This window comes from Aricia agestis, chromosome 17, assembly GCF_905147365.1.
Source record: "Aricia agestis chromosome 17, ilAriAges1.1, whole genome shotgun sequence".
NCBI lineage: Eukaryota > Metazoa > Arthropoda > Insecta > Lepidoptera > Lycaenidae > Aricia > Aricia agestis.
This window is the reverse complement of record NC_056422.1, coordinates 10,883,802-10,909,054: the sequence shown is the minus strand read 5'-3', so window position 1 is coordinate 10,909,054 and position 25,253 is coordinate 10,883,802. Positions and strand designations below refer to the sequence as shown.

The window sequence follows — 25,253 nt, the reverse complement described above, 5'->3', positions numbered from 1 at the left end:
GTTCGGTTCACTCTTGAAAGTTGCAGATTTACAGAGCTGTGGCCATACAAATTATATAAAGATTTTTCAGAGCTGCTAGTTTGACAGTGTACAGCGACCAGCGGACAGCGGGGCGGAAGCGGCTCGGTGCGTGACAATGTATAGATTTATATAGACAGGTCCCTAAAATCGACTTATCCATATAAATCTACACATTGTCACGCGCCGCGCCGTCGCCGCGGCGCTTCCGCCCCGCTGCCCGCTGGTTTCGAGACTTCAGCCTAAGGGACACATTCAAACGAGCGTAATTTGTGAGTTGCGAGCCGCAGAATTTCTGCAGGCAGAAATTCTGCTGCATTCAGTTTCATAGAAAATTCTTACTTCATTAACACGACCGTAATTATGTGAGTCATGATTTGTATGAAAAAAATATTTACGCGACCGAAATTCTGCGACTCACGAATCACGGCTCACAAAATTCTGCTCGTTTGGCCTCACCCTTAAAGTATTATCACTATTACAGTTTGTAGATGTGTACGTACATCGAGCTTCCCCTGCAGCAGCGGCCACATGACGTCGTCCGCGGTGCGTCGCGCGAGCAGGTACCGCACGCGCACGCTGCCGCGCCGCCCCAGCCGGTGCGCGCGCGCCTCCGCCTGTGTCAGCACCTGAAATTTTAATGGAAAGTTAATTATTGCCTGTGTCCGCCTATAATTATCTATGGTCAATATCGATGTACGTGGCAATCCCGTAATAAATTAGTTTCTCGCCAACCGCCCGCGCCCGCCGGCCACCGCCGTCACCGAGAGCACGCCGACACCACCCCGCCTCCTGTCACTGTCAGCTGTCAGTGTCAGCTGTCAGTGTCATCTGTCAGTGTGCGGGCGACGTACCCCGGGGTTCCAGTGCAGCTCGGCGAAGAGCACGAGGCCGGCGGCGGTGAGCGTCAGGCCCGCGCCCGCCGCCGTCACCGACAGCACGCCGCAGCGACACGACCCCGACTCCTGAAACTTGTTCACTAGCTCCTGAAAAATACAAACAGATGTGTTATTGGAAAACGTCATGCAATTTTTTTCTGTTTGCCCTTAAAAGCGAGACCGCACTAAGCGACGCTACACTGTTGTGGACCGACACGACCACGGAGCTAATACTAAGAGGAGGTGTTGTAATCAAGTTTCCTTATGAAACGCCGCGTAATAATTTGCGGGCTGAGGGGGTGTCAAGCTCCGCCCACTTCTCAATATTTCATCTATCGGCTAAAAGCCAAACTACTAGCTTAGGTCGATGTTGATGTTACTACGTAGTTCAACTATCTTACACTAGATGTCATTTTGTCTTGAATATTATGGGACGTACTGCGGCGCTGGATATTTTTTACGTTTCAAATAGTTATCATAGGTGACGACAGATGGCGGTTTATAAGTAATATCATAATAAAAGCTATATAAACACGGTTTTAGCTATTAAATGTGTTTAAGACTAAGTGCATAACGGTTTTCAGTATTCAAGTATGATTATTGTAATAAACTTATGCAAAATGATACGCATTTACGTCTGTATTATCTTTAAAAGGTTTGGCCACCTAGTGTCAAGTAGTATAATTAACGCTGAAAGCTGAAATGTTCTAGAACTTTTATATTTAAATCACATTTAAAATTATTTCCAAATGAAATGTGATGGTATTTATATTATCAGAACGTCTGTCTGAGTGTTTTCGACAATGTAAAACACAATACTTCATCCTTTCCTTGTTAAATACGCAGAAAACACCAATTTATTGGGAGTCTCGTTACGTGTGCACCTGACAAACGCTGAAAGTGTACTGACTTAAGCCCCGCCCACAATGATGACGTCAGGACCTAGTTGAAAATCCAAGTGCACAGTTGCTTAGGCCAGCTCTTTGTATGAGCTCCGTGGACACGACACTGTTTTATAGAACTGACGTTTCGTGACGCGTAGCTACGCTGTTGCGTAGTGCGGCCCGTACAATTAATAAAATACGATACAAAGAACTTTTAGCCGTGAAAAGTGTCGCGTCACTCCGCTGTAGTGTAGTTGCGACTTGCGCCTAGTGCGGTCTCAACTTAACCGTCATGTTTGCTGTTTGCGAAAGAGTACTCTTTCCAGTGTTGTCACATCTACCAACTTTATGTTATGTTATGGAGCTAGTGGATACAGCTGTATTTTTAGGTATTAAACTAGACTCCAAGCTTCAGTGGGGCCCTCATATTGCTGGGTTTGCCGACAGACTCAGTTCAGCAGCATATGCAGTAAGTAAGATTAGACAATTTTCAGATGAAACAACAGCACGTCTAGTGTATTTTAGTTACTTTCATAGTATTATGTCCTACGGCATTTTGCTGTGGGGCAATGCTGCAGATATAAATACAATTTTTGTGCTGCAGAAGCGAGCTGTGCGGGCAATCTACAAGTTGGCCCGTAATACTTCACTTAGAGAAAAATTTAAGGAAACTGGAATCTTAACTGTTGCTTCTCAATATGTCCTATCAAATGTATTATATGTTAAAAAGAATATATATCAATTCACGAAAAAATGTGATACCCATGGGAGAAATACTCGTAATAAACATAAGCTTGAAATTCCGGTGACTAGACTTACTAAAGTCAAAAATTATTTTAAAGGTCAATGTATACGCCTTTATAATAAGATCCAAGAAATCGTTCAAAATCTCTCAATTAATAGATTTAAAAAAGTTGTTAAAGAACGTTTGTGTACCAAAGCGTACTATAAAGTTACTGATTTCATGAATGATAGTACACCATGGGAATAAGGTCGCCCCCTGCAGAGCTGTTTCATTATAATATGTATAATAATTGTACACTCGTTGTATTTTATTTAGTCATAGTCAGTCACTGTTATTTATTAGTCATAGTCAGTCACAGTCACTGTTATTTTATAATATATTTTTTGTAATTTTCCATCTTTTTAGAAAAAGATGGCCCCGTGCGAGTTTCTTACGCCGGTTCTTCTCGCCGGGTTAGTTCCCGAACCGGTGGTAGGCATCTGTGTAGCCCCGACGTTCAGAGAATATTTGAAAAAAAATATTCTGAATAAAAAATTTTGGGTTTGAGTTGAGTTTGAGTATGGTAGATCTACATATTTCACCTCCCTTCTACCTATCTACCAACTTCGGTATCAAATCTACCTATTTTTCACATATTATTATTGTTCACGTACAAATAATAAACGATACAGGCTACTCGGATAGCATTTTTGTACATTGAGTCGTCTTGGTACAATACTTCCTTCAGCAATTATCATAATTTAAAAAAACGGACCGCTACTACACGAGCTGCAGCCTGTTCTGAGCCGTTCGCTCACTTTCGAAACGCAGATCATAGTCTGCGAACGGTTGTTTTTTTTTTTTGCGAACCGAAACGTTTAAAAGACTGATCCTGAGCCCGAAATCTTTTGGAAACATGTTGCAACAATAAAAAAAGGAGACCAGTCCCAATGTTTCCCCTGCTTTGTGGATTTGTGAGACTTGCACTTCCACATAGCAGTGCAAATGTTGAGAGACTGTTCTCCTCTGTCAGCAATTTAAAGACATGTCAGAGAAACTGACTCAGCACTGACACATTGGATTTTAGAAGGTGTTAGGTGAGGTTCATTTCAAAGAACGAAGAGCCGAGTGCTGAAAATTTAAAATTATTCAATAAAAATATGTATAAACACTATCAATAAAACTCTCTCTATGGACGAACTAGCATTTTTTATTCTAAAAAAAATACTGTTAAATGAGATTGGTAGATCTACCAACTTTTGGTTCTAACATCTACCTAATTCTACCAATTTTTGGCATGACGTCTACTGATTTTCTAAAATTTGGTGTGGCAACACTGACTCTTTCGCTTTGGTACTGTAAAAATATAGAGCGCGGATGCTTTTTAATTTTAGAATCAGTTATGTGGGCGGAAAAATTATCCATACTTATGGCATACTATGGATAGTTAATTTATGTGTATATTACTTACAGCTCTAGTGTGCGGCGGCGTGGAGCCCACTATACATATATAGTGTGCGCCGGCCTCGTCCAGCGTGTCGCATATCGCCTCTATCATGTTGCGGTGGTGAGCGAACACTAGAAACTTTTCTTCCGTCTCACGAAGAGTTTGCTTTATGTATTTGCTAAAACAGATAAGTATATTAATCTATAGGAGCATTTACAAAACAGCTATATACGATTAATAAAAATAGCACCCTTTTAGCACGCACTGAAAATTACAAAATAATTCGGACATTTAGTTTGATGACTCAAGAGTTTACCCTTTAGAGTGTAGATCGCAGGTAAACATAAACAATTTTAGTTCGTGACGAACCATACGAAATGGTTATAAGAATTAGCTCCGTGGTTATAAGTAGGTAATCATCTTTATTAAATATATACTATGATTTATTTTTAACAAAAGCGTGGGGCGTTTTGTCAAGAAAGAGTATAAATTACATAAACGCTTATAACCACTGCGCATAGGTAATTATTTATCGTGACGCAATGAAAAAACGCGTTTTATACCAGATTTGAAGAAAAAAGGATACTTCGAAAAATAATACATACCAAACAGGTGGTATCTTGAATCGGGCGGACTCGCTGAAGTATGTTATGAGCGCCGCGTGCTTCTCCGATGAGGCGGTGCGACACGCCTCCGCCATTTGCGTGAGCTGCGTCTGCGCAGAGTAGTCAAGGAGGGTCTCGTCTAGTAACACCGATTCTCTGGAAATTGTATATACTATATAGGTATGATATTATAGTTAGTTGGAAAAATCGATAGAAATAGGGATGTGGCAAGGTAGCAGATTTTTAAATAAAATTATTCCAAAATATCAGCTTTATAATTATTATTTTTTTGTTATGAGCCTTCGATGTTGGATAGTCATGTCGATTTTTTTTTTATTTCTAAATATTTGTATACCATTTGATAAGTTATGCAATTTATAACATTTTTTCTTATGAAACCACTTTCATAAACGCAATATTTAACATAGCTATTGAACAAACTCAGTGAACAAAGTCTTCCCGCGATCCGTACGTCACACGCTGGCTACTTTAGCCAGCGTGTGACGTCATAAAGTGCTGACATTTTGTACGTCGAGCGTTTTGGGAAGGTTTTTTTTATGTGATTTTCAAATTCTATTTTATCCATAGGAGAGTTTTTAAGATAGCAGAGTGATTCTTTCGACTATGTTTCTATTTTCAAGTTCCTTTAATTAGCAATAAGAAAAAAATTGCAACTAGGCTATTCTCGTGGCATGGTGTTTCTTGTCTAATAAACGGCTGGAACGATTTTGATGACATTTTTCCTCATAACAACGTCAATAGTAATACTGCAGCAATTACTAATAGTAATATATTGTATTATTATTTACCTAGTCTTCTCTTCTAACTCCAAAACCTGTTCCTTAGTCCGTCGTATGAGGAATCTCCTGTTGAGTATAATCTGTAGCTCCGTCAGGTTAGACTGGCCGCTCATGTCCCAGCCAAACGCTGTCTGTTTGCCCGCACAGTATCTCTTACCTGAAATTATATTTAATTATATTTATTTTACAGTAGATTTTTATATTAGATTATATTTTTTATCGTTTGATAATGGTAAATAAATAAATATTTAGCCACATGTACACATCAACATGATTACGATGCGTAATCATGTTTATGTGTTTCTAATTGTATTGTTTGTTTTTAATTGTATTTTCTATTGCCAATAAATAATATAAAGAATAGATATTCGTAATTTACGAATACATTTTCTGACAATGATAAAGCGCCACAAAAGAAAATCAGTGAAAGCCTCTATTATGAATGAACATTAATTTGTGTGGTACAAAACTTGACTTTAAATAAAGAGAAAAAAAATGCGGCGATTGCTCCTCTCTACCACAGTATAGCAATATGACTTAACCCTACAGTAGTGAAACGAATGTACTTGCGCAGAGCAACGGAGGGGTACCCGCGGGGAAGCGGGCGGCGCGGCGCGGGCCCGCGTACACTAACTCGCGGAGTTTGTGTACCTGCGCCCACAGAGGTGACGTTGGCGCGTTGTCTACGAATTTTGTGTTGTAAAACGATAACTTATCTTATAAACAATGGGATATTATAATAAATGTTCAGTGTACGGATGTAAATCTGATTCAAAAAACAAAAAGGATTTAATTTTTTTTAAATAAATATCGGCTCACAGTTTACACTAATATTGTGGGGCAGCTGCCCCCCCTTGGATCATGTTGACGTCCCTACTAAGTATATTATCTAATACTTTTATCTATAAAAATTAAAAATTTAGAACGAAATTTTGCCATTTGTTTGCAATACAATATTTTTACAACTAAAAATTAATAATTTTTTATTCTTTATAAACACCTAGCTTATGAAAAATGTGATTTGCCCCCCCCCCCCTCCTCCCGGCCCAGAACCTGGGTGATTTGCCCCCCCTGGCACCAGAACTTGGGTAATATGCCCCCCCCTGGCCCAGAACCTGGGTACGCCCATGAATATAGTTATTACATAATAATATATTACGTATGGTTATTGGTTTTATTTATATGTAATTTTATGTGTGATAATATGTATATTATAAGTATAGTATAATATTATACAATATATATTTTATAAGTATAATATATATTTATTATTTTTTTTCTGTCTTTTCCTCTTTCAACTCGACTGGCATCTATACAACTTTGTCCTTGTATCGCCCAAAGGTTGACTGGTAGATAATGCCATACGGCATTAAGTCCACCTTTGTACCTATATGTGCATAAAGTTTTTAAAATAAATAAATATGTAAATATAACACGCTGATTAAACAGATTAAATGAACATATTTTGCATTACAAGGACAATATTTTATTTTTATTTTATTTCCCGTTTCGTGGCAACCCTGGCATATCTGCTCGGTACCTGTCATCGGTGGCGGCATCGTGCGACGTCAAAGGCGTTTCGTTACTGTAGGGAGTAGGGACTAATATTGCTATACTGTGTCTCTACCCACTGATCTCCATTATACAAGTACGCTGGATCGTTCGAATTGTTTTCGTGTTTTTAAAGTTTTTTAAAGGTTTTACGCGATTAAGTAATATATATAAGATATATTATATAAGTGGTGGTAGTTCATAGTTAAACTATGAAAGGGTGTATGTTATGTAAAACACGGCACAAAAAGGGATGTGGGGTTACATTTCACAAGTAAGTGATTTTAACAGTTCATTTCTACGATATTAAACTTTTATTGATAATATAGGCACTTAAAAATGTGGCACTAATCTTATTATACCGTATTCACCACATATTTACCTTTGTTTTACCCATTTTTGATAAACAATAAAATTCAATAGTGCTGGAGTTTTCTGTCGATAAAACTATCGATATCTATAATAATTGTATTGAAATCTCCGATAACCGATTTTTATTATCAAAAACATATTATGCTCTTAAAATAATTGACAGGTTTCCGTCTGACGAAGGAATACGAGGGCTGCTATTTATGTATCCGGAATTAAAAAAAGAAACAAACATATATCATTTAATATGGTTTTATTGCTTTTCAAAATATTCGCCGCGATGATCGACATACTTTTGCATACGCTGGAACCAATTTTCATAGCACTTTTTCCATTCTGATTGAGGTATCTCCAAAACGTGCATTTTGAACGCATCAACAGCCTCTTCGCGGCTCGAAAAACGTTGACCACGTAATTTGTTATTCGCGTATGGAAATAAAAAGAAATCGTTAGGTGCCAAATCAGGGCTGTACGGCGGATGACCAGTCAATTCGATCTTTTGACCCTCCAAAAACTGAGTTGTTTCAGCTGAGGTGTGACAGCTAGCATTGTCGTGATGTAATATGATTCTGCGTTGTCGGTTGTCCTTTCTTATTTCTTCAAAGACTTCTGGTAAACCAATTGTCGTATACCATTCAGAATTAACCGTTTTACGATTCTCTAATGGCATTGTAGCCACATGTCCATTAATTCCAAAAAAACAGGCGACCATTTGCTTCAAAGTACTTTTTGCACGAGTAACTTTTGTTGGTTTCGGCTCATCTTGGAACACCCACACCGTTGACTGTTGTTTAGTTTCGGGGTCATATGCATAGATCCAAGATTCATCACCTGTGTAGATATTATAAACGGCTTTTGACGTACCACGGTTGTATTTTTTTATCATTTTTTTGCACCAATCGACACGAGCCCGTTTTTGATCGATTGTCAAGTTGTGCGGAATCCAACGCGAACATATTTTTTTTACAGCCAAATGTTCGTGTAATATCTTATGTATGCTCGTCATACTTATGCCTAAGGACGCCTCTATCTCGCGATATGTAACATGACGATCACGCATTATTAGTTCCCGCACAGCATCTATATTTTGTGGGACAACAGCTGTTTTTGGGCGACCTTCTTTATTTTCATCCGTGAGCATAGACCGCCCACGATTAAACTCACTGTACCAGTGATAAACAGTGGTTTTTGATGGTGCTTCATCTCCAAAAGTTGCGGTGAGTTGAATAAAGCACTGTTGTTGATTTAGCCCACGCCGAAAATCGTAGTAAATCATTGCACGAAAATGTTCACGCGTTAAATCCATAGCAAATGAAGACACGCAATTTTCAAAATGACGCCACAATGGAAAAATAATTGACAGTCACATGAAACAAAATGTATTCTTCAACCAAAGAGTTCTATTTTCAAATGTTGTAATTACTTTTTAAATATTGTTCTTGTAAGTGGCCAGTTCCGGATACATAAATAGCAGCCCTCGTACTGGAATTATGGTTGAAAAAAATTAAAAAGCCTGGTTGGTGTCCGAAAATTGCTACTACCGCTTGCCGTTACTATTTGAAGTGTACAAACGTTCTCTGTGAAAATACAAGGCGCAAAACTACTATTTGATCGTGATTATGTTTGGAAAATTTATTTCAGCGTCTACTCTTTCTTGACCGACTGTAACTGTGTAACGGTAACTAATAAAATATAATGTTAAAGTATCGCACATATATTCTTATTATTTATAAATACCTTACCTACTCCACCCCAATAAAAAAATGTATTCAAACGTTCCATATTTATTTATGGATCGCATTATCCAATTAGTTAATTTCCCTCGCACTTCTGCAATCAGCGCCAAAATGGCGAAAATCAAATGAGATAAAGTAAATCGATAAAAATTGGTTGGCTAGATCCATAAATAAATAAGGAACTTTTGTATTATTACTAGACTTTCCGCGCGGCTTCTCGCACGTAAATATCTAATTACACAGACAAATTGGTCCACAAAAAAATAGCCTATATAATCCTTCACGTTATACATTCCCCCGCTTTTTCCACATTTTCCTCTATTTCTTAGCTCCTATTAGTCTCAGCGTGATAAAATATATAAAATGGGCTGTCTAACACTGAAATAATTGTTAAAATTGGACCAGCAGTTCCTGAGATTAGAGCGTTCAAACAAACAAACTCTTCCGCTTTATAATATAATATGATGAGATTAGTTAGGGTCTAATCACACAGAACACTTATTCAGCTTTGTTCAGCATTAATACGATACACTGTAGCACTACTTTGATAATATTAGAAATGAAATTAGAAAATACAATACAACAAAGTGTTCGTTAGAAGCTTATCTTCAGTTTTGTTTTTAGTTTTTCGTAGTGCTAACTGCTAAAAATAAATGGATTATAGATAGGTACTGCTACTTCACGTTATCTACGTATGAAATCGTTGTTAATTTATTACGCCTATCTAAATTACGGAGAGGAAGTCTGTAATCTTTAATACAAATATGTAGCGTTTGTATTATTCAATATTTTTGTCCTAATGGTCGACATTATCTGAATCTGGAAACATTTCATCGATAATAGAAAAGACAGTTGTACATCACTAGTATTAGTTCCAAATACTCCCACTACTGCTATCAGCGCCAAAATGGCGACATGATGGCGACTTTCAATCGTCATTTTTACGTCAAATTTAGTTCCTATCCCTAATAATGGGGGAGCTGATTCCGCTTCAAATAGGCACAAAAAATAACTGTCATTTCAAAGGGTATCATCAGTCCAGCGTACTTGTATAATGGAGGTCAGTGTCTCTACCTCTACTTTCACCGAGCGATCTAAAGCGCGTGTTCAGACCAAACTGACTATACGCCGCCGAATGTGAGCAGGCTCACTGTGAGCCCCAGTATGAACATGAGCGAATGCCCGAACATGAACATAAACGGTATCGAATGTCCGCGCCTACGCCTAGCGTAATTGCGTATTGTCGGTTAGGTGTCAACGAACAAGTGAATATGTATGGAAATACAATAAACTGCGTAACGTTCGCTCACATTCGGCGGCTCACAGTCGGTTTGGTGTGAACACGGTCTTAAGCTTAGGCCAAACCTACGCGACCAAGCGACTGCGAAGCGGAAGCGTTGTCAAATGTGTGTTTTGTAACTAGACTTCTTTTTTTAAACCATTTGACAACTTGACGCTCTCGCTTCACAGTCGCCTGGTCGCGTAGGTTTGGTCTAAGCTTAAAGTTAAAGCTGTACCCGATCTACAAGGTGTAACAAAAATAAGTGATAATACTTGAGGGTTTGTATGTGTTCCTTATAGAGAGTTCACTGTGAAAGTAGCAGCGCTAAAAGACCAAATTTTTTTTTCACTTTTGTACGGGGAAACTCGTGACGTTCGGGCACTTGCCCATACAAAAATGAAAAAAATTTTTGGTCTTTCAGCGCTGTTACTTTTACAGTGAACTCTCTATAAGGAACACATACACACCCTAAAGTATTATCACTTGTTTTTGTTACACCCCGTATATTCCAAGTAATATAGTTACCATATTCTGTATAAGACTTGAAGAAGCTCGGTTCAATCAGTGCCAGCTGTGAGTAGAGCTCTGCCGGTCTGCTTAGTGCCGGTGTTCCACTTGGCAGCACGACCCGGGCCGCGTGACGACAGATGCTGACTAGCGCGCTCGTACATTGAGCCTTGTGGGACTTGAGATTGTGGGACTCGTCCTGAAATTATACCGATTTATGTCAGAACTTCCACAAAAGTTATCCTGCAAATAGAGACAATATAACTTTGAAAATAATACATTATGCTGACACCACCAATCACCATGTAAAATCACAAAATATAGTTAGAAAAACGAGCACTATACACATTATAGAACGAAAGTAAGTAGAAATGTGTTTTTGAGTACCAATAGAATAGCTGCGCTTAGCGAGGTCAGGCAAATGAAGCGATCCTATTGGCTATCAAAAACACATTCCTAGCAAAGCAGCTCCGATGGAAACGCAGCCTTACATTAAAGTTAGGTTAGCTTACCTAGCTCCTCAGGTACCCCTGAGTGTTTTATAATGTTCTGTTAATACTTACCAGTCACGTTACGTGAGTTTATTTATAGCAGAGGTTCCCAAACTTATTTTGTCTACTAAAAATTAAGGCGCTAAAAATTATGTTAAAGCGCCCCCTTTGTTTCATTTTATAAATCACCCCCCCCGCCTCTACACAACGCCCCCATTTTTTTTCTGGGACCTACTTAGACCTTCAGCGCCCACAAGAGGGCGTTATCGCCAACTTTGGGAAAGGCTGGTTTATAGGAATATAAAATTATTATGTTTTCATACTTACTATGATAACTGCGCCAAACTTCTTAGATTTGAGGAGATCAGAGTGCATACTTGTGATTTTGAAACTCACAATGACTACCTCTGTCTGAAACAATGTTTAAAATATAAGTAGTAAGCAATGTGTGCACAAAGAAATGATGACAAAACAAGAAGAAAATAAAAATTGCGCTAGAAGGTGACTCTCCGATCCTTGCGACATGTGACTGCGATTGACAAAAACTTTGTTAAAATTCCACTTTATGAGCTGAACTATAGGTTTAATTTTCTACCGACATTGGTCTGGCGAGTGGCGACCCATGCCGCCACTGCTTTGTAGTGTGTGTTTCGCCGAGTGAGCGAGTTTACCGGAGGCCCAATCCCCTACCCTTTTCCCTTCCCTACCCTCCCCTTCCCTACCCTCCTCTATTCCCTTCCCAACCCTCCCCTATTCCCCTCCCTATCCTCCACTATTACCCTATTCTCTCTTAACAGGCCGGCAACGCACCTGCAGCTCTTCTGATGCTGCGAGTGTCCACGGGCGACGGAAGTTGCTTTCCATCAGATGACCCGTTTGCTTGTTTGCCCCCTTATTTCATAAAAAAAGTGCAGTAGAGCAAAATTAAACCAAGTTTATAAAGTGGCATTTTAATTGAATTTTTGTTGGTAGTGTTCACGTACCGCGAGGATCGGAAAGCCAGCTTTGCAATTCTATTTCTATTTAATAAAGTTATGTGGTAACATAATTTAATACAAAGTGGTAAACTACTTTACATTTACACTTTAACCTGTCGATCGTGGAAAAACGAGACACAATAGAATTTCTATTGTGTCTTGGTCACCTTTGAGCGTATGGGGCTTGATGAATTAAGTAACTATTAGTAAGTTTACCTGTCTATCAGCAACCAGCTCTGTGTCTTTGCCGGTAGTGAGAGTGACCACATTCATCATGGGCACCGATGGCAGCAACTCATGTATCTTACTCTGCCATGTGTCTCTGTAAGATGTATGAATATTTTACAACTGCAGGTGAAGCTTGACTTTACTTCAAGCAAGGGCCCTTTAGCTTTCTTAGGCTGGGTATTTATACTATTACTAAAGGCGAGACCGCATTAAAGCGACACGACAGGAACGTAAAGTGTTGCATGTACCAAAGAACTGACGTTTATAAAACGTGAATGCTCATTTATACTATCAGAGAAGTTGATTCTTAATTGAGAAGACTGTGGACTTCATAGGCAGACTGTGGACTTCATAGGCAGCCTGTGGACTTCATAGGCAGACTGTGGACTTCATAGGCAGACTGTGGACTTCATAGACAGACTGTGGACTTCATAGGCAGACTGTGGACCTGCGTAATTTCAAACATAGCCAACAGATCGCGACTAATATTGAATTGACATAAACCAACCAAAAGCTCAGTCTGCTACTGCCTATGAATGAATTTCTTCAAAGGTAGAACGCGAACATCAGTCCTATCGGCTGAGAATGCCGCGTCCTGCTCTAACAACGTAATATCTCGTTTGTTAGAGTAGGACGCGGCATCCTCGTACGATTGTTTGAGTCTCAAAACGGTTTCGTGGTACGGCCCCAGCGGGGCTAAAATGGTCGCTTTGAAGAATCATGATATGAATCATAATATGATTCATTTTTCTAAAATCGAAAAATGCAACTCTGCTTGCAAATCAATTCTGTATTTTTGTAGATTTGACATTTGTCAGTTTGACAGTTTTGACAATTCATTTGCTGAATTGATTGAGAGGAATTACTAAATGTGACCATTTTAGCCCCGCAGGCCACAACACTGCGTTGCGACGTCGCATCGCAAAAATCGACATTGCTTTTCTATATATATAAACTCTGTCGGCGACATGCAACTTTATTAACTAGGTACATTTTAAATTCTAAGTTCATATCAATATTTATAGCTTTTACAATAAGATTTTTGCAATATAAAAATATAAAATTAGGTCTATTAAACCCGGGATCACTCTGTAACAAACATGACGAGTTCATCGCTGCATTAGATCGCCACCATGTTGACATCCTCGCCATCAACGAGACCTGGCTTCGGGCGGGTGAGGAGCTCCGGGCGCCGGCTCCTGCGGGCTACACGCTCCGCCACAGGCCGAGGCCGGCCGGCACGGGACGCGCGCGGGGAGGCGGGGTGGGCTTTTACATTCGCCGCGGAATTACTATTAAAGTGCTCGATCACCCGCAAGATCAAATAGTAGAGCAAATGTGGCTTTCCACAAAACTAAATAATATTAAATTTATTATAGGTACCGCCTATCGTCCCCCGTGGCTTAACGTTGACAGTTTTCTACATGCTATTACCGATTCAGTAAGCTCATTTTCTGGATACGATCACTTGGTACTCCTTGGTGATCTGAATATCAACTTATTAGCGGTGCAAGATCTGAACACCAAAAAATTCACTGATTTCCTAAATTGCCTATCTCTTCATCAATTTGTTAACGTCCCAACCCATTTTACAGACCATTCAGAATCACTAATTGACACCATCTCCTCGGACTACAATTTGAACAACATACTCGTGAATCATATCCCTGCTTTAAGTAATCATGCACTAATTACTTGTGAACTAAATTGCAAAAGGAGTAAAATAGACAAGAAATGGATCTGTTACCGACCAATGAAAGATATTAATGAACAAAACTTTGATAAAGATGTGAAAGATATCAACTGGGAAGGATTAATAGAATTTAACACGGACATTGACAGTCTTGTCACTAGCTTTAACGCATATCTTACCATTCTATTCGACCGTCACGCGCCATATAAATATACTTACATTCATCAACGGAATTACCCGTGGATAACAAATACTATCAAAGAAATGATGAGGATTCGTGACAAAGCCAGGTCCACATATCAGAGAACTAAAAAGGAAGCCCACTTATCATTCTATAAAGAAATGAAATCCTTGGTATCCTCAGCACTATATAACGAAAAGGTAGCATACTTCGATAAATATATTAACAACAATTCTAACAAACCGCGTACACTGTGGAAACATATCAAAGAAAATATTGTAGACTTTAAAAATAAAAATCACACTCTACCAACCTGCTTAAATGACCCCATATCAATCAACAACCATTTCACAAACATACCACAGTTACAAAACAAAAACCTATCAAGTCTCACATATTACGAGTTTGACAGGTTTAATGACAAGACATTTTCCTTACAGACAGTTAGTGAAAATGCCGTCCTTAATGCTATCCGCTCAATAAACAACAACGCAAAGGGTATAGATGATATTAGTTCAGAAATGATACTATTAACACTTCCACATACTCTGAAAACTATAACACATATGATCAATAAATCCATAGAATCCTCTACTTTCCCCGACTTATGGAAGACAGCAATCGTTAGACCTTTACCAAAAAAACCAGATCCAACTTCACTTTCCGACCTTAGACCGATTAGCATTCTCCCTTTTTTATCTAAGGTACTCGAGAGAATAGTCAGCAAGCAATTGGTAGAGTTCCTTGAATCCAATGACATACTTCCTAAAAAACAGTCGGGGTTCCGCAGGCAACATAGCACTACCACTGCACTTTTTGATGTAATCGATGATATTCTGAAAGCATCGGATGAAGGAAAAGGAACTCTTTTAGTCCTGTTGGATTTCTCTCGTGCTTTCGACACCATAAACATCAATTTACTCCTCTCTAAATTAGCTTATTACGGTTTTGACTCTGATACAATTAAATGGTTTGAGAGTTATCTGGTCGGTAGGTTGCAGAAAGTACTCACTCAAAATTCCAACGGTTCCACTAACTTTTCAGTTCCTATTGCGCTAGAATGTGGAGTTCCACAAGGCTCCATACTGGCTCCAATCCTCTTTATCCTATATGTTGCAGATATGACTGATAGTATTAAAAACTCAAAATTTCACATGTACGCTGATGATCTACAAGTATATATTAATTTTAAACCACAGAATACGCAAGAAGCTGTCCAATTGCTAAATGATGATCTTAAAAACCTGGTAAAAAAATCAAGAAACCACGGCCTCATCCTAAACCCTCTCAAATCCAAACTTCAAATTCTAGGTACAAAACAACAAATAAAGCTTACACAACAACACCAACCAGTAATAAAAATACAAAACAATATCCTGGAACATGTCACTATTACTCGAAACCTAGGACTCCTAGTAGATAGTGAATTAAATTTTGAAGAACATGCATTGCATATAGCCCGAAATTGTTTTTACAGACTAAAGGTGATTTACGAAATACGTCAATTCATTTCCACAGAAGTCAGGGTAAAGCTCTGTGAAGCATTGATTCTATCAAAATTAAATTATGCCGATACAGTCTCTGCAGGCTGCCTCTTGAACCGTAGCAAAAGAATACTACAACGAGTACAAAACGCTTGCATCCGCTTCTGCTTCCCTGTCCCACCTAGAGGTCACGTAACTCCCTTCATAAATAACGCCAATCTGTTAAAAATGGAAATACGTCGGCACTTTCATCTCGCTACACTAATGTTTGGCATCATTAAATCTCGCCATCCCTCATACCTATACGAAAAACTCGTATTCTCCAAGCGAGATGCTAGAAACCCCGACTTACTCATATTCCCCACTTACACGAAGTCAACTTTTCGTGGCAGTTTCAGATACTCTGCTACAAAATGCTGGAATAATATCCCACCACCCCTTAAAACTTGCATCACCATTGGAGTTTTCAAACGTAAATTAAGGAATATCTTTTAAATGAACAAAAAAATTCTGCGTAATTTGAAATAACCTCCTACAGCTTCCTGCCACTAACTTATATTTTTACTTACCAAAATAAGAAAAAAATTATCACGATGTAGAAAACTTAAATAACCTAGCATTTAGTGTGTCGCACCTATTCTATATTATAATATTTTATCTATGTTGTTAGTTTGCTAATTATTAATAAATAACCAAAATATTATATCTAAGATGCTGTATACTGTACTTAGATAACTTTTATAATTATGTTAATGTCACCAATGCCTTCAAGAGTTGTTTTATTATAAACTTATATACATACTTATTTTTTAAAGTAGCTTTAAATACAATAATATTTTGTTACATTATGATTAGTAAGGATTTTTATAATTTTTATGTTTTTAAGTAAAAGTAAGGTGTCCATTGAAAATCAGCGTTGCGGATCCGTTCGCAACATTGCTGAATGGGAACCAATTTGGTATTACATAGGATAGTATTAGTAGTTAAGAATTATTTTTGTAAGATGCTAAATACCAAATAAATTTATTTTTCTTTCTTTCTTTCTATGGTTGTTTTTGCGATGCGAGGCCGCAACTCAGCGTTGTGGCCTGGCCCAATAACACGTGAAGTGTCGCGTCACGTCGCTGCCGCGTGGTGCGGTCTCACCTTTTGTGTGTGGTGTATTATATTATCGTGATTTCTCTTTCATTTTCGATACAAACGCGAGTGAGATAACATGAGTAAGTTTGACACTGACTCACACCTGTGTGAGTTTAAGTCTCTCACTTAAACTCACACAGGTGTGAGTCAGTACCTAAGGGTGAAGCCAAACGAGCGTAATTTGTGAGTTGTGAGTTGCAGAATTTCAGTCACGTAAATATCTTTACATACAAATCATGACTCACAAAATTGCGCTCGTGTGAATCAAACAGGACTTTTGTATGAAACTGAATGCAGCAGAATTTCTGCTACCCGAAATTCTGCGACTCACAACTCACGAATTACGCTACCCTAAGTTTGTAATATTGACTAATATTATAAATACGAAAGTGCTGTCTGTCCTAGCTGCTTAACCAATTTGTTAATGATAAAATTTTGATGAAATTTGTTTAGACAGGCAAACATGTGCTATATTCGCATTATGGGACAACATCAAATTTATAGTTGTTGCTCAGCAATGTTTCTTTATAAATATTTCAGTTCCTTACCTCATTGAAGATGTGGTGACAATCAGCAACGGCCAATTATGTCTGTAGTAGCTGACGATGGCCAGAGCTTGGAACGTCTTCCCCAGGCCCATGTCATCAGCTATCAAACACCGACCATGTCTTGATATGCCAAACCTAATAAAAAGTTTAAATTATAATTACATTTTGTTAGCTATATCGTCCCTTAGCTAACAACACCGCTCCAGGGCTCGGAAACCTGGTTAATTGTCGCGATCCTGTTCGTGAGAAGCGCCATACCTTTTCATAAGAGCGTTTTCATTTCGATTCCGCTCTGAACGGACCGAAATTATTTCTGGTTTTGTTCTAAGAGCAAAATAAAATCGCTCACTGCTCAAAATACCGGTTAGAACCGTTCGCGATATCCCTCGCCCCGCCCACTCACACACACCAAAAACCTCACCCATTCCTTTTAAAAACTAGCTTTTTAGTTGAATTTATTCTTTCCTATGATTAAAGCCGTCCCCCGAGCAAACGACCTTGACCATACATTTGCCGCGTTGCCGAGGTCGCACCAAAACCCTATTTTTTTACTTATCATAGTTCAAAATTGACCTAAAAAAAATTAAAACGCGAAAATATATGTAGTTTATGATATTGACGATCTATTGGCGTGTGTTTCAAATAAAAGTCATTTGTAAATACTAAATACTACGGAGATGCTGAATGTTTTATGCTTGAATTTCAATAAATTGGTTTTACTTTGGAAGCAAGCGAATCATATCATAAGTATAATAAACAAAAATAGAAATTTTAAAACGTGGAAAGGAATGTTGATATATACTGAAGATTATTGCTGTATTTTTTTTTATTATAGCTTTGTAGTTTTTTAATTTATGAGTTTATAAGGCTCTAAATATGGTAAATTATGGAATCTCCGTAGGGGAAGCGCCTCAAAGTCAAGCAGGACGTTAATTTTCAAACGATACCCAAGAATATTATAGTGTCGCCACTCCATTGAAATACAGAAAGATTTCGAAATGAATATGAATAAAAATAGAGGTAAGAAAGTGTATTGATATTATTTCCCTAAGAATAGGTAAATCTTTTTTATGGTGAGGTTGTTAAGAAAAAAAATTTAATAGATTTGGTAGTTATAAGACTGGATTACTGAGCAGGATAGTGTGCAAGTCATGGTCTGGGAGCTGTCAATCTTAAAAGCGCCCTCATAGCGTGCATGGATTTTTTTGATGAAAATAGATAGTTTAGATTGATTTGCAAAGCCGGAAGTTCGTATAAAAAATGTAAGAAAAAAAATTTGTGAATAAATGTTTTACTTACAATGAACAGGTCCAAAACTCAATTAATGACCAACAGCACGAGACGTAGGGTTGAGGTAGACGAGCAAGACATACACTATGTCGACGAGTACATCTACTTGGGTCATTTAGTTTCTTTTCACAACAGGCAAGGGAAGGAAGTCGATCGACGAATCGAAAACTCCTAGAAGAGCTACTGGTCCATGAAGACGCTGATGAAGGGAGATTTACCAATCTCCCTGAATCGAAAACTAGTCGACATGTGTATTCTGCCCGTCCTAACCTACGGTACGTAAACATGGTCATTGACTGATTCGCAAAAGTCCCAACTCGGGGTATGCCAAAGAGCGATGGAGCGCAGTATGTTGCTAGTAAAACTAGTCGACAAAATAAGAGCCGAATGCACCCCGACCGCTGCGCTGGGCAAAGTTAACAACTGAATGGGTACCCGAAGATGGACGACGCAACCGTGGCCGGCCAAGAAAGAGAGTGCGCGATGAGCTGAGTGTCATAATACCAGCCCGGCTAGCCAACGGTGGCGCATGAGCGAGAAAAATGGAAGACCCTGGGGGAGGCCTTTGCCAAAAAATATTTTACCGTCACCATGTGCACTGGTTTGCCTAAAGTGTATTCAATAGAAAATTTCTTTACCTTTCAGGAAAAAAATTGATTTGCGTAGGTATTTAAAAAAAAAAATATTTTATCTAAAAAAAAGTATTGATTGAAGTAAGTTAAGAAGTAAGTTTAAAGTTAAAATCATCATGAAACAATAGTAATTTTACAAAAACATAAATTATTATTCTAGAATCTAGATTATATTTATTGACTAAGCTTTATTGAAAACGAGTTCAGAATCAATAAACTTTAAGGTGGTGTGCCGAACATTTCCGGCCATTTCTGAGCCCGCAAACCAAGATATTCTTAAAGTAGACATTCATCATCATCATCATCATCATCATCAGCCTATTACCGTCCACTGCTGAACGTAGGCCTCCCCCAATGAGCGCCAACCATCCCAATCTTGGGCAGCCCTCATTCAACCGCTGCTAGCCACTTTCTTCAAATCATCGGTCCACCGTGCTGCGGGACGTCCTACACTTCGTTTGCCTAAGCGTAGTCTCCACTCTAAAACTTGTCTGCTTCATCTACCGTCTTCTCGTCTGCAGACATGACCAGCCCACTTCCACTCCAGCGTGGTAATTCTATGAGCGATGTCGGTGACTTTAGTTCTCTGGCGAATGACTATATTAGGATTTTTTTCCACCTGAAATACTCCCAACATAGCTCTTTACGCTGAGCAACCTTAAACTTGTGAACTAGTCTTACGGTGAGTGTCCACATTTCAGCTCCGAATGTCATTGCCGGTAGAACGCATTGATTAAAAACCCATAGTGGGATCGACGATTCAAAGATATTTCGAAGCTTCCCAAATGCAGCCCAGCCTAAGCGTATTCTTCTATTCGCCTCCTTCTCAAAGCTGTGCCGCCCTAGTTGAATTGTATGGCCAAGATATACGTATTATTGCAGAACTTCGAGACTAGCGCCATTAACGACGACAGGTCTCGGGAGAACATGTTTATGAAACATGACTTTGATTTTCTTTAGGTTCATCCCGAGTCCCACCCGTCCGGAAAAATTGCTTAGGCTTTTCAGCATCTCTTCCAGGTCTTACAGAGATTCTGAAATAATGACTATGTCGTCTGCAAACCGCAAAAGTGAGATGTGCTGGCCGTTAATGTTTAGACCCCGTCCGTCCGTTCTTAAAAACGTCCTCCAACACGTTATTAAACAGTTTCGGAGAAATAACATCTCCCTGTCTTACTCCTCGGCGTAATTGGATAGGACTTCTGCTCTTTTCTTGCACTTGGACGGTCATTGTTGCGGCCTTGTACAGACATATTAATACCTCGACATAGCAGTAGTCTACTAGGCATCTCTGCATGGATTCCAGTACAGCCCAGGTCTCGACGCTATCAAATGTTTTCTCATAGCCTTTATTACGCGCAATGGCTTGCTCGGTGGCTTGGATATTCGCCCGACGGAGGCGACGGATGTCACGCCTAATACTCTTTTTAATCTCCCGGTTGAGAACCTGACACTCAGATTGTGTGGCTATGGTGTTTTCTCGTCTTTTCCTCATTAGTTCCAGAGTCTCGCTGGTGAGCATAGACTTACGTCCATGGGTCTTCGGGGGAAAGTATTTACGACCCACCTCGCAGATGACACGAGTCAGACTGTTGGCGGCGTGGTCTACGTCCTTTGTGGTTTCCAACATGGCGAATCGATTTTGCAGTTCTAGCTGGAAGCTCTCGCAACCAGCTTTAACCTGGGGCAGTGCAGGTCTTAGAGTTGACCTCACTAAATGTGCTCGCTCTAAACTGATGTTTATACTCAGGCTGCCTCTTACCAGTTCGTGATCACTCCGGTATTAAACCTCAATAGGTTTGATACCGGACGAAACGTCATATATTCAGACTTCAGAGATGTGTATGTGATCAATATCACACATATATAATACACTTGGATTAACTGACTTAAGGTAGTATCAATCAGGTAACCTTTAGCACAAGGTATGCCACTCTTGCCGACACACTACCCATTTCTACAATGTTGCTCTTAAGCGATTTGTGGCTTTAAAACCAACGCCACCTTGGGATGGTTGATGTCCTTCTCGAATGTAGAGTAAGTGACCGGAATCCAGAGTTATTCCAGGATTCGTCATGGTTATACCGCCATGGTAGCCGGAGCCTAAACGGCAGAGGAAGATGTTTGTCCTCTTATCCGACCAATGTCCTTTAGTCGCCTTCTACGACACTCATAGGTTAGAGATGGGGTGGTCCTATTCTTAGCCCGAGACCATACGGGAAAGTAGACATTGCAAGGAACAAATTAAAAAAATCATGTTACGTAATGAGGGCAAACTGACCTCCCTCATCACACACTTAAGAAGAAGGCTTGCCTGCCTCTCATTCGGCCAAAAATATTGGTTTGCGTAATTTTTCCTGAAAGGTAAAGAAATTTTCAATCAACACTTTAGTCAAACCAGTGCACATGGTGAGGGCAAAACATTTATTAACTTTTTTTCTTCTTTTTTTTACGTACTTTCGGCTTTGCAAATCCACGCAAACCAAGCGTTTCAAGTTCCCATAGTTAAAAACTATCTATTTTCATCAAAAAAAAAAAAACTATGCACGCCATGAGGGAACTTTTGTTATGTTTTTTTCATTTTACATAGTAATAAATTATATCCGTTTTGTATTCGTCGTACTATAGATTTCGGTATTGATTTAGATTTAAAAGCTAGTTTTTTTTTAAACAGGGAGTTTAACAGGTATCAAGTATTTACATGTGTTTCTTTTGCTAGATATATTTTATAATAGTATTTTTATTTTTATTGAATTGAAAATAGTTATGGTCTTATGGATGATATTAGACTTTTTCCGACCCATTCTTTTTAATCACAAACAAACTAAATTCTGATCTGAACACTTTACCACACATTCAAAACAAATAAACAAGTTATGGCCTATTGGCTATTAGATGGTGCACTAGAAAGGGAAAGAAGATATCACTGCACTAGTCACTTTCCGCGAGGAATTGACCAGGTTAATGTCAGAAGCAATACCGCTCGCATCTCGATTTCGCTCCGAGCGGACACAAATCCAAAAACCGCTTAAAGAGCGCTTTAACCTGGTTAAAAAAATACCGGTTCCGAGCCCTGCACCGCTCAAGTCGAAAATTGGCGGTTTTTACATTTTAATGCCATTCGATAGAGCTGCGCATTGCGCGTCGAACCATTGGACACATGATATAGATTTCAGCCAATTAGAAGCCGTAATTTAAAAAATAGTAACAGCGCTCAAGTCGGTTAACCTCACAACACCGCACAAGTCGTTAATCTGTCATACATTTCGCGCGAAAATACTTCGCGCTCCGTGTATATTCAATTTTTATATGAATTTTATCGCTGAAAGGACTATGCACGAAGTTTTAAAAAAGTTTTAGTTTGTAAGCTATAGAATAAAGTAATGTTTATTGATTTACGCGTATTATAATATAGAAATAATTGATAATAGAATATCTTCACTTACTTATGCGGTGTTTACTGACTATTTTTTCTTTACTTAGGCGGTGTTTCAAAATGTATTTTATTTCTTTTAGGAAACTCAATAATTGAAATACACTATGGATTCTATTATCTTCGAGAAGACGGAGGTTATAGTTGGTCTGTGGTTGGAAAGATTTGTGCGGTTACCTTTTTTGGGGGTCGGGTGCACCAAGGCTTGTCTTCCAAGAAGACAAGACAATACCAGAAGAATGGGAAAGCCGAAAAAGATGCGTTAAGAGCGGAGCCAACTCTGGAACATACTTTTTCAAGATTCCGTCAGGCCCACTCGACTTTTGGATATCATGGGAACGAAGGGCTACATCCGACATGATGCTCGTGCATCGCGGTATGGTCAGTGATTTCTGTCATCTAGGGTCGTCTTTGTCTTTTGCATCGTGGGCCAACGATCCTTTTCCTACGAGTAGGGATGGTAGGGTTGGCTTGCAGAAGTTCCCTTCAATTGCTTTGGCCAGAGACCAGACTCCTGCTTCCGGCGAGAAGCTTTTTTGGAGGATGAACTAAACCAGGGACGAAATCTGCCACCAGTCGGCACTACAGAGGACGGCCCTTAGCCCTTGCATCGCCACATTCGCAACAGAGTTAGCAAAAAGCAGTGTTTTCGAGATAATCCGGCGAGAAGCACAAGTGCCCCCAACTCCCAAGGATAGGAATTAGGATGCAAAAAACAACCGCATCCCATTATAGTCTGCTATGTTGTAGTGCCACACACGACAGTATTTGACAGCACGCTGTCGCAATACCGTCGTAAGTGGCACAGAACTCCTAATAAGGCAATGATCCGATCAGGATTTGAAGTCAGCAGAAGGTCCAACAGGGAAGTATTCTGACCTCTACGACAACTGGGGTTCACGTAGGCGCAGCTATGTTAAGTCGTTCGTAAGGGCAAAGTCACAGACAGATCTCCCCGCATGATCAGTTTTACTGGAATTCAGCCAGTCGGCGTGGTGGGCGTTAAAGTCGCCAAGTGATATGATCTCTGCGGATGGGATCCTCTGCTGCACTAAATCTGAAGCAGCTGGCAGGTGTTTAAAGAGTCGGTCCGCCTCGGGGTTTCCACTGTGGGATGCACGCATAGACGCGAGGGTGGTTGTCGCAATCAAATCGGAGCCACAACGTTGAGAGGTCCCTGACTTTAAGATTCCTAAGGCGGCGAGAGTTGATATCATCTCTGATATAGACACACGCTCCAGCTTTGGATAGAAAGGAGTGCTCGAGATAATACCCTGGGTGGGAGAGGTATGATGTGTCACTCGGAGATGATATCTGCGCCTCGGTTAAAAAGAGCAAAGCCGGCTTTGCCGTCTCAAGGTGGTAATGGACGGCATTAAGGTTGGAGTGTAATCCCCTGATATTACAGAAGTCCATTACAGAAGTTTCACGCCGGTTTTCTGTGAGCCCGTGGTATTTCTCCGGTCGAGCCTGGCTATTTGTGCCGAAGCAAATGTTAATTATCTTGAAATTCAATAAAAGCTTTTCTTTGCAAATCTTCTTTAAATACCTTAATGCCTAACATTTCCGCAAACAACACCGCCTAAATCTAATAAAGTATCAGTCAACACAGCCCAAGTCATAAAATAAAAGTTTAAATAAAGTAAATCGACAAAATAAGTATAAATAATTATTTCTTAACCGCTAACTAGATTATTTATTAAGTTATTGACAAAAAAATCCACAGAATTTTTAAAATAGACAGTTTTTTTCGTCTCCTGTAAAGTTGGTAAAAATGACTTAGGCGGTGTTGTAAGCTAAGAGATGATATGTAACAAAAAAAAAATAGCTGTGTTTTTAGTTTTTTTGTACCTACTCTTAGGTTTGGGCTATCCAAGCAGTTACAAATAGGTTTGTCATGAAAACATCAGATACTCTAACAGATTTTTTTAATTTTAAAGACGATTTATATCCAGACCAACAATGTTTTTTTTTTCAGAAAAAGCTATAATTATAATTAAAAAAAGTATTTTACCTAACACCTTCTTCCTGAAAGGGCAGCAGTTTGTTTCTAATTGTATTTTCTATTGGTGACAAATCTATTGACTGGAAATCCACCATATTCTCTCTGAGTATCTAGAATTAAATCAAATGCTTTATAAGTTACATTCAATTTCTAAATTATTTTGTTTCCTTGAAAAAAAAATTTATAAACATGCTCTGAAAATAATTTACAAACCTTGATAACATATTGAGGAATTTGCCCCAAAACAATGTGAGGAGCAAGTGGAGTTATTTTAGACATCAGCTCCTCATAGTCATCTACAGAAAAATTCCATAGTTTTGAATTAGGATCTGAAAAAAAAAACAAATTAA

The 25,253-nt window shown here is 39.0% G+C and overlaps 1 protein-coding gene across 1 annotated transcript in view; it reads right to left on the bottom strand.

Moving 5' to 3' along the window:
- The window catches only part of LOC121735479 (SWI/SNF-related matrix-associated actin-dependent regulator of chromatin subfamily A-like protein 1), a 28,089-nt gene that overhangs the window by 1,479 nt on the left and 1,357 nt on the right, over positions 1–25,253 (bottom strand). Inside the window, exons 2-12 of the mRNA XM_042126318.1 lie at positions 25,117–25,232; positions 24,913–25,013; positions 17,544–17,678; positions 12,486–12,591; positions 11,620–11,703; positions 10,820–11,000; positions 5,366–5,513; positions 4,557–4,712; positions 3,976–4,129; positions 873–1,004; positions 522–647 (exon numbers count right to left, since the gene is read on the bottom strand). Of these exons, the coding sequence (XP_041982252.1) occupies positions 522–647; positions 873–1,004; positions 3,976–4,129; positions 4,557–4,712; positions 5,366–5,513; positions 10,820–11,000; positions 11,620–11,703; positions 12,486–12,591; positions 17,544–17,678; positions 24,913–25,013; positions 25,117–25,232 (1,439 nt within the window). The remainder of the gene's footprint in view (positions 1–521; positions 648–872; positions 1,005–3,975; positions 4,130–4,556; positions 4,713–5,365; positions 5,514–10,819; positions 11,001–11,619; positions 11,704–12,485; positions 12,592–17,543; positions 17,679–24,912; positions 25,014–25,116; positions 25,233–25,253) is intronic.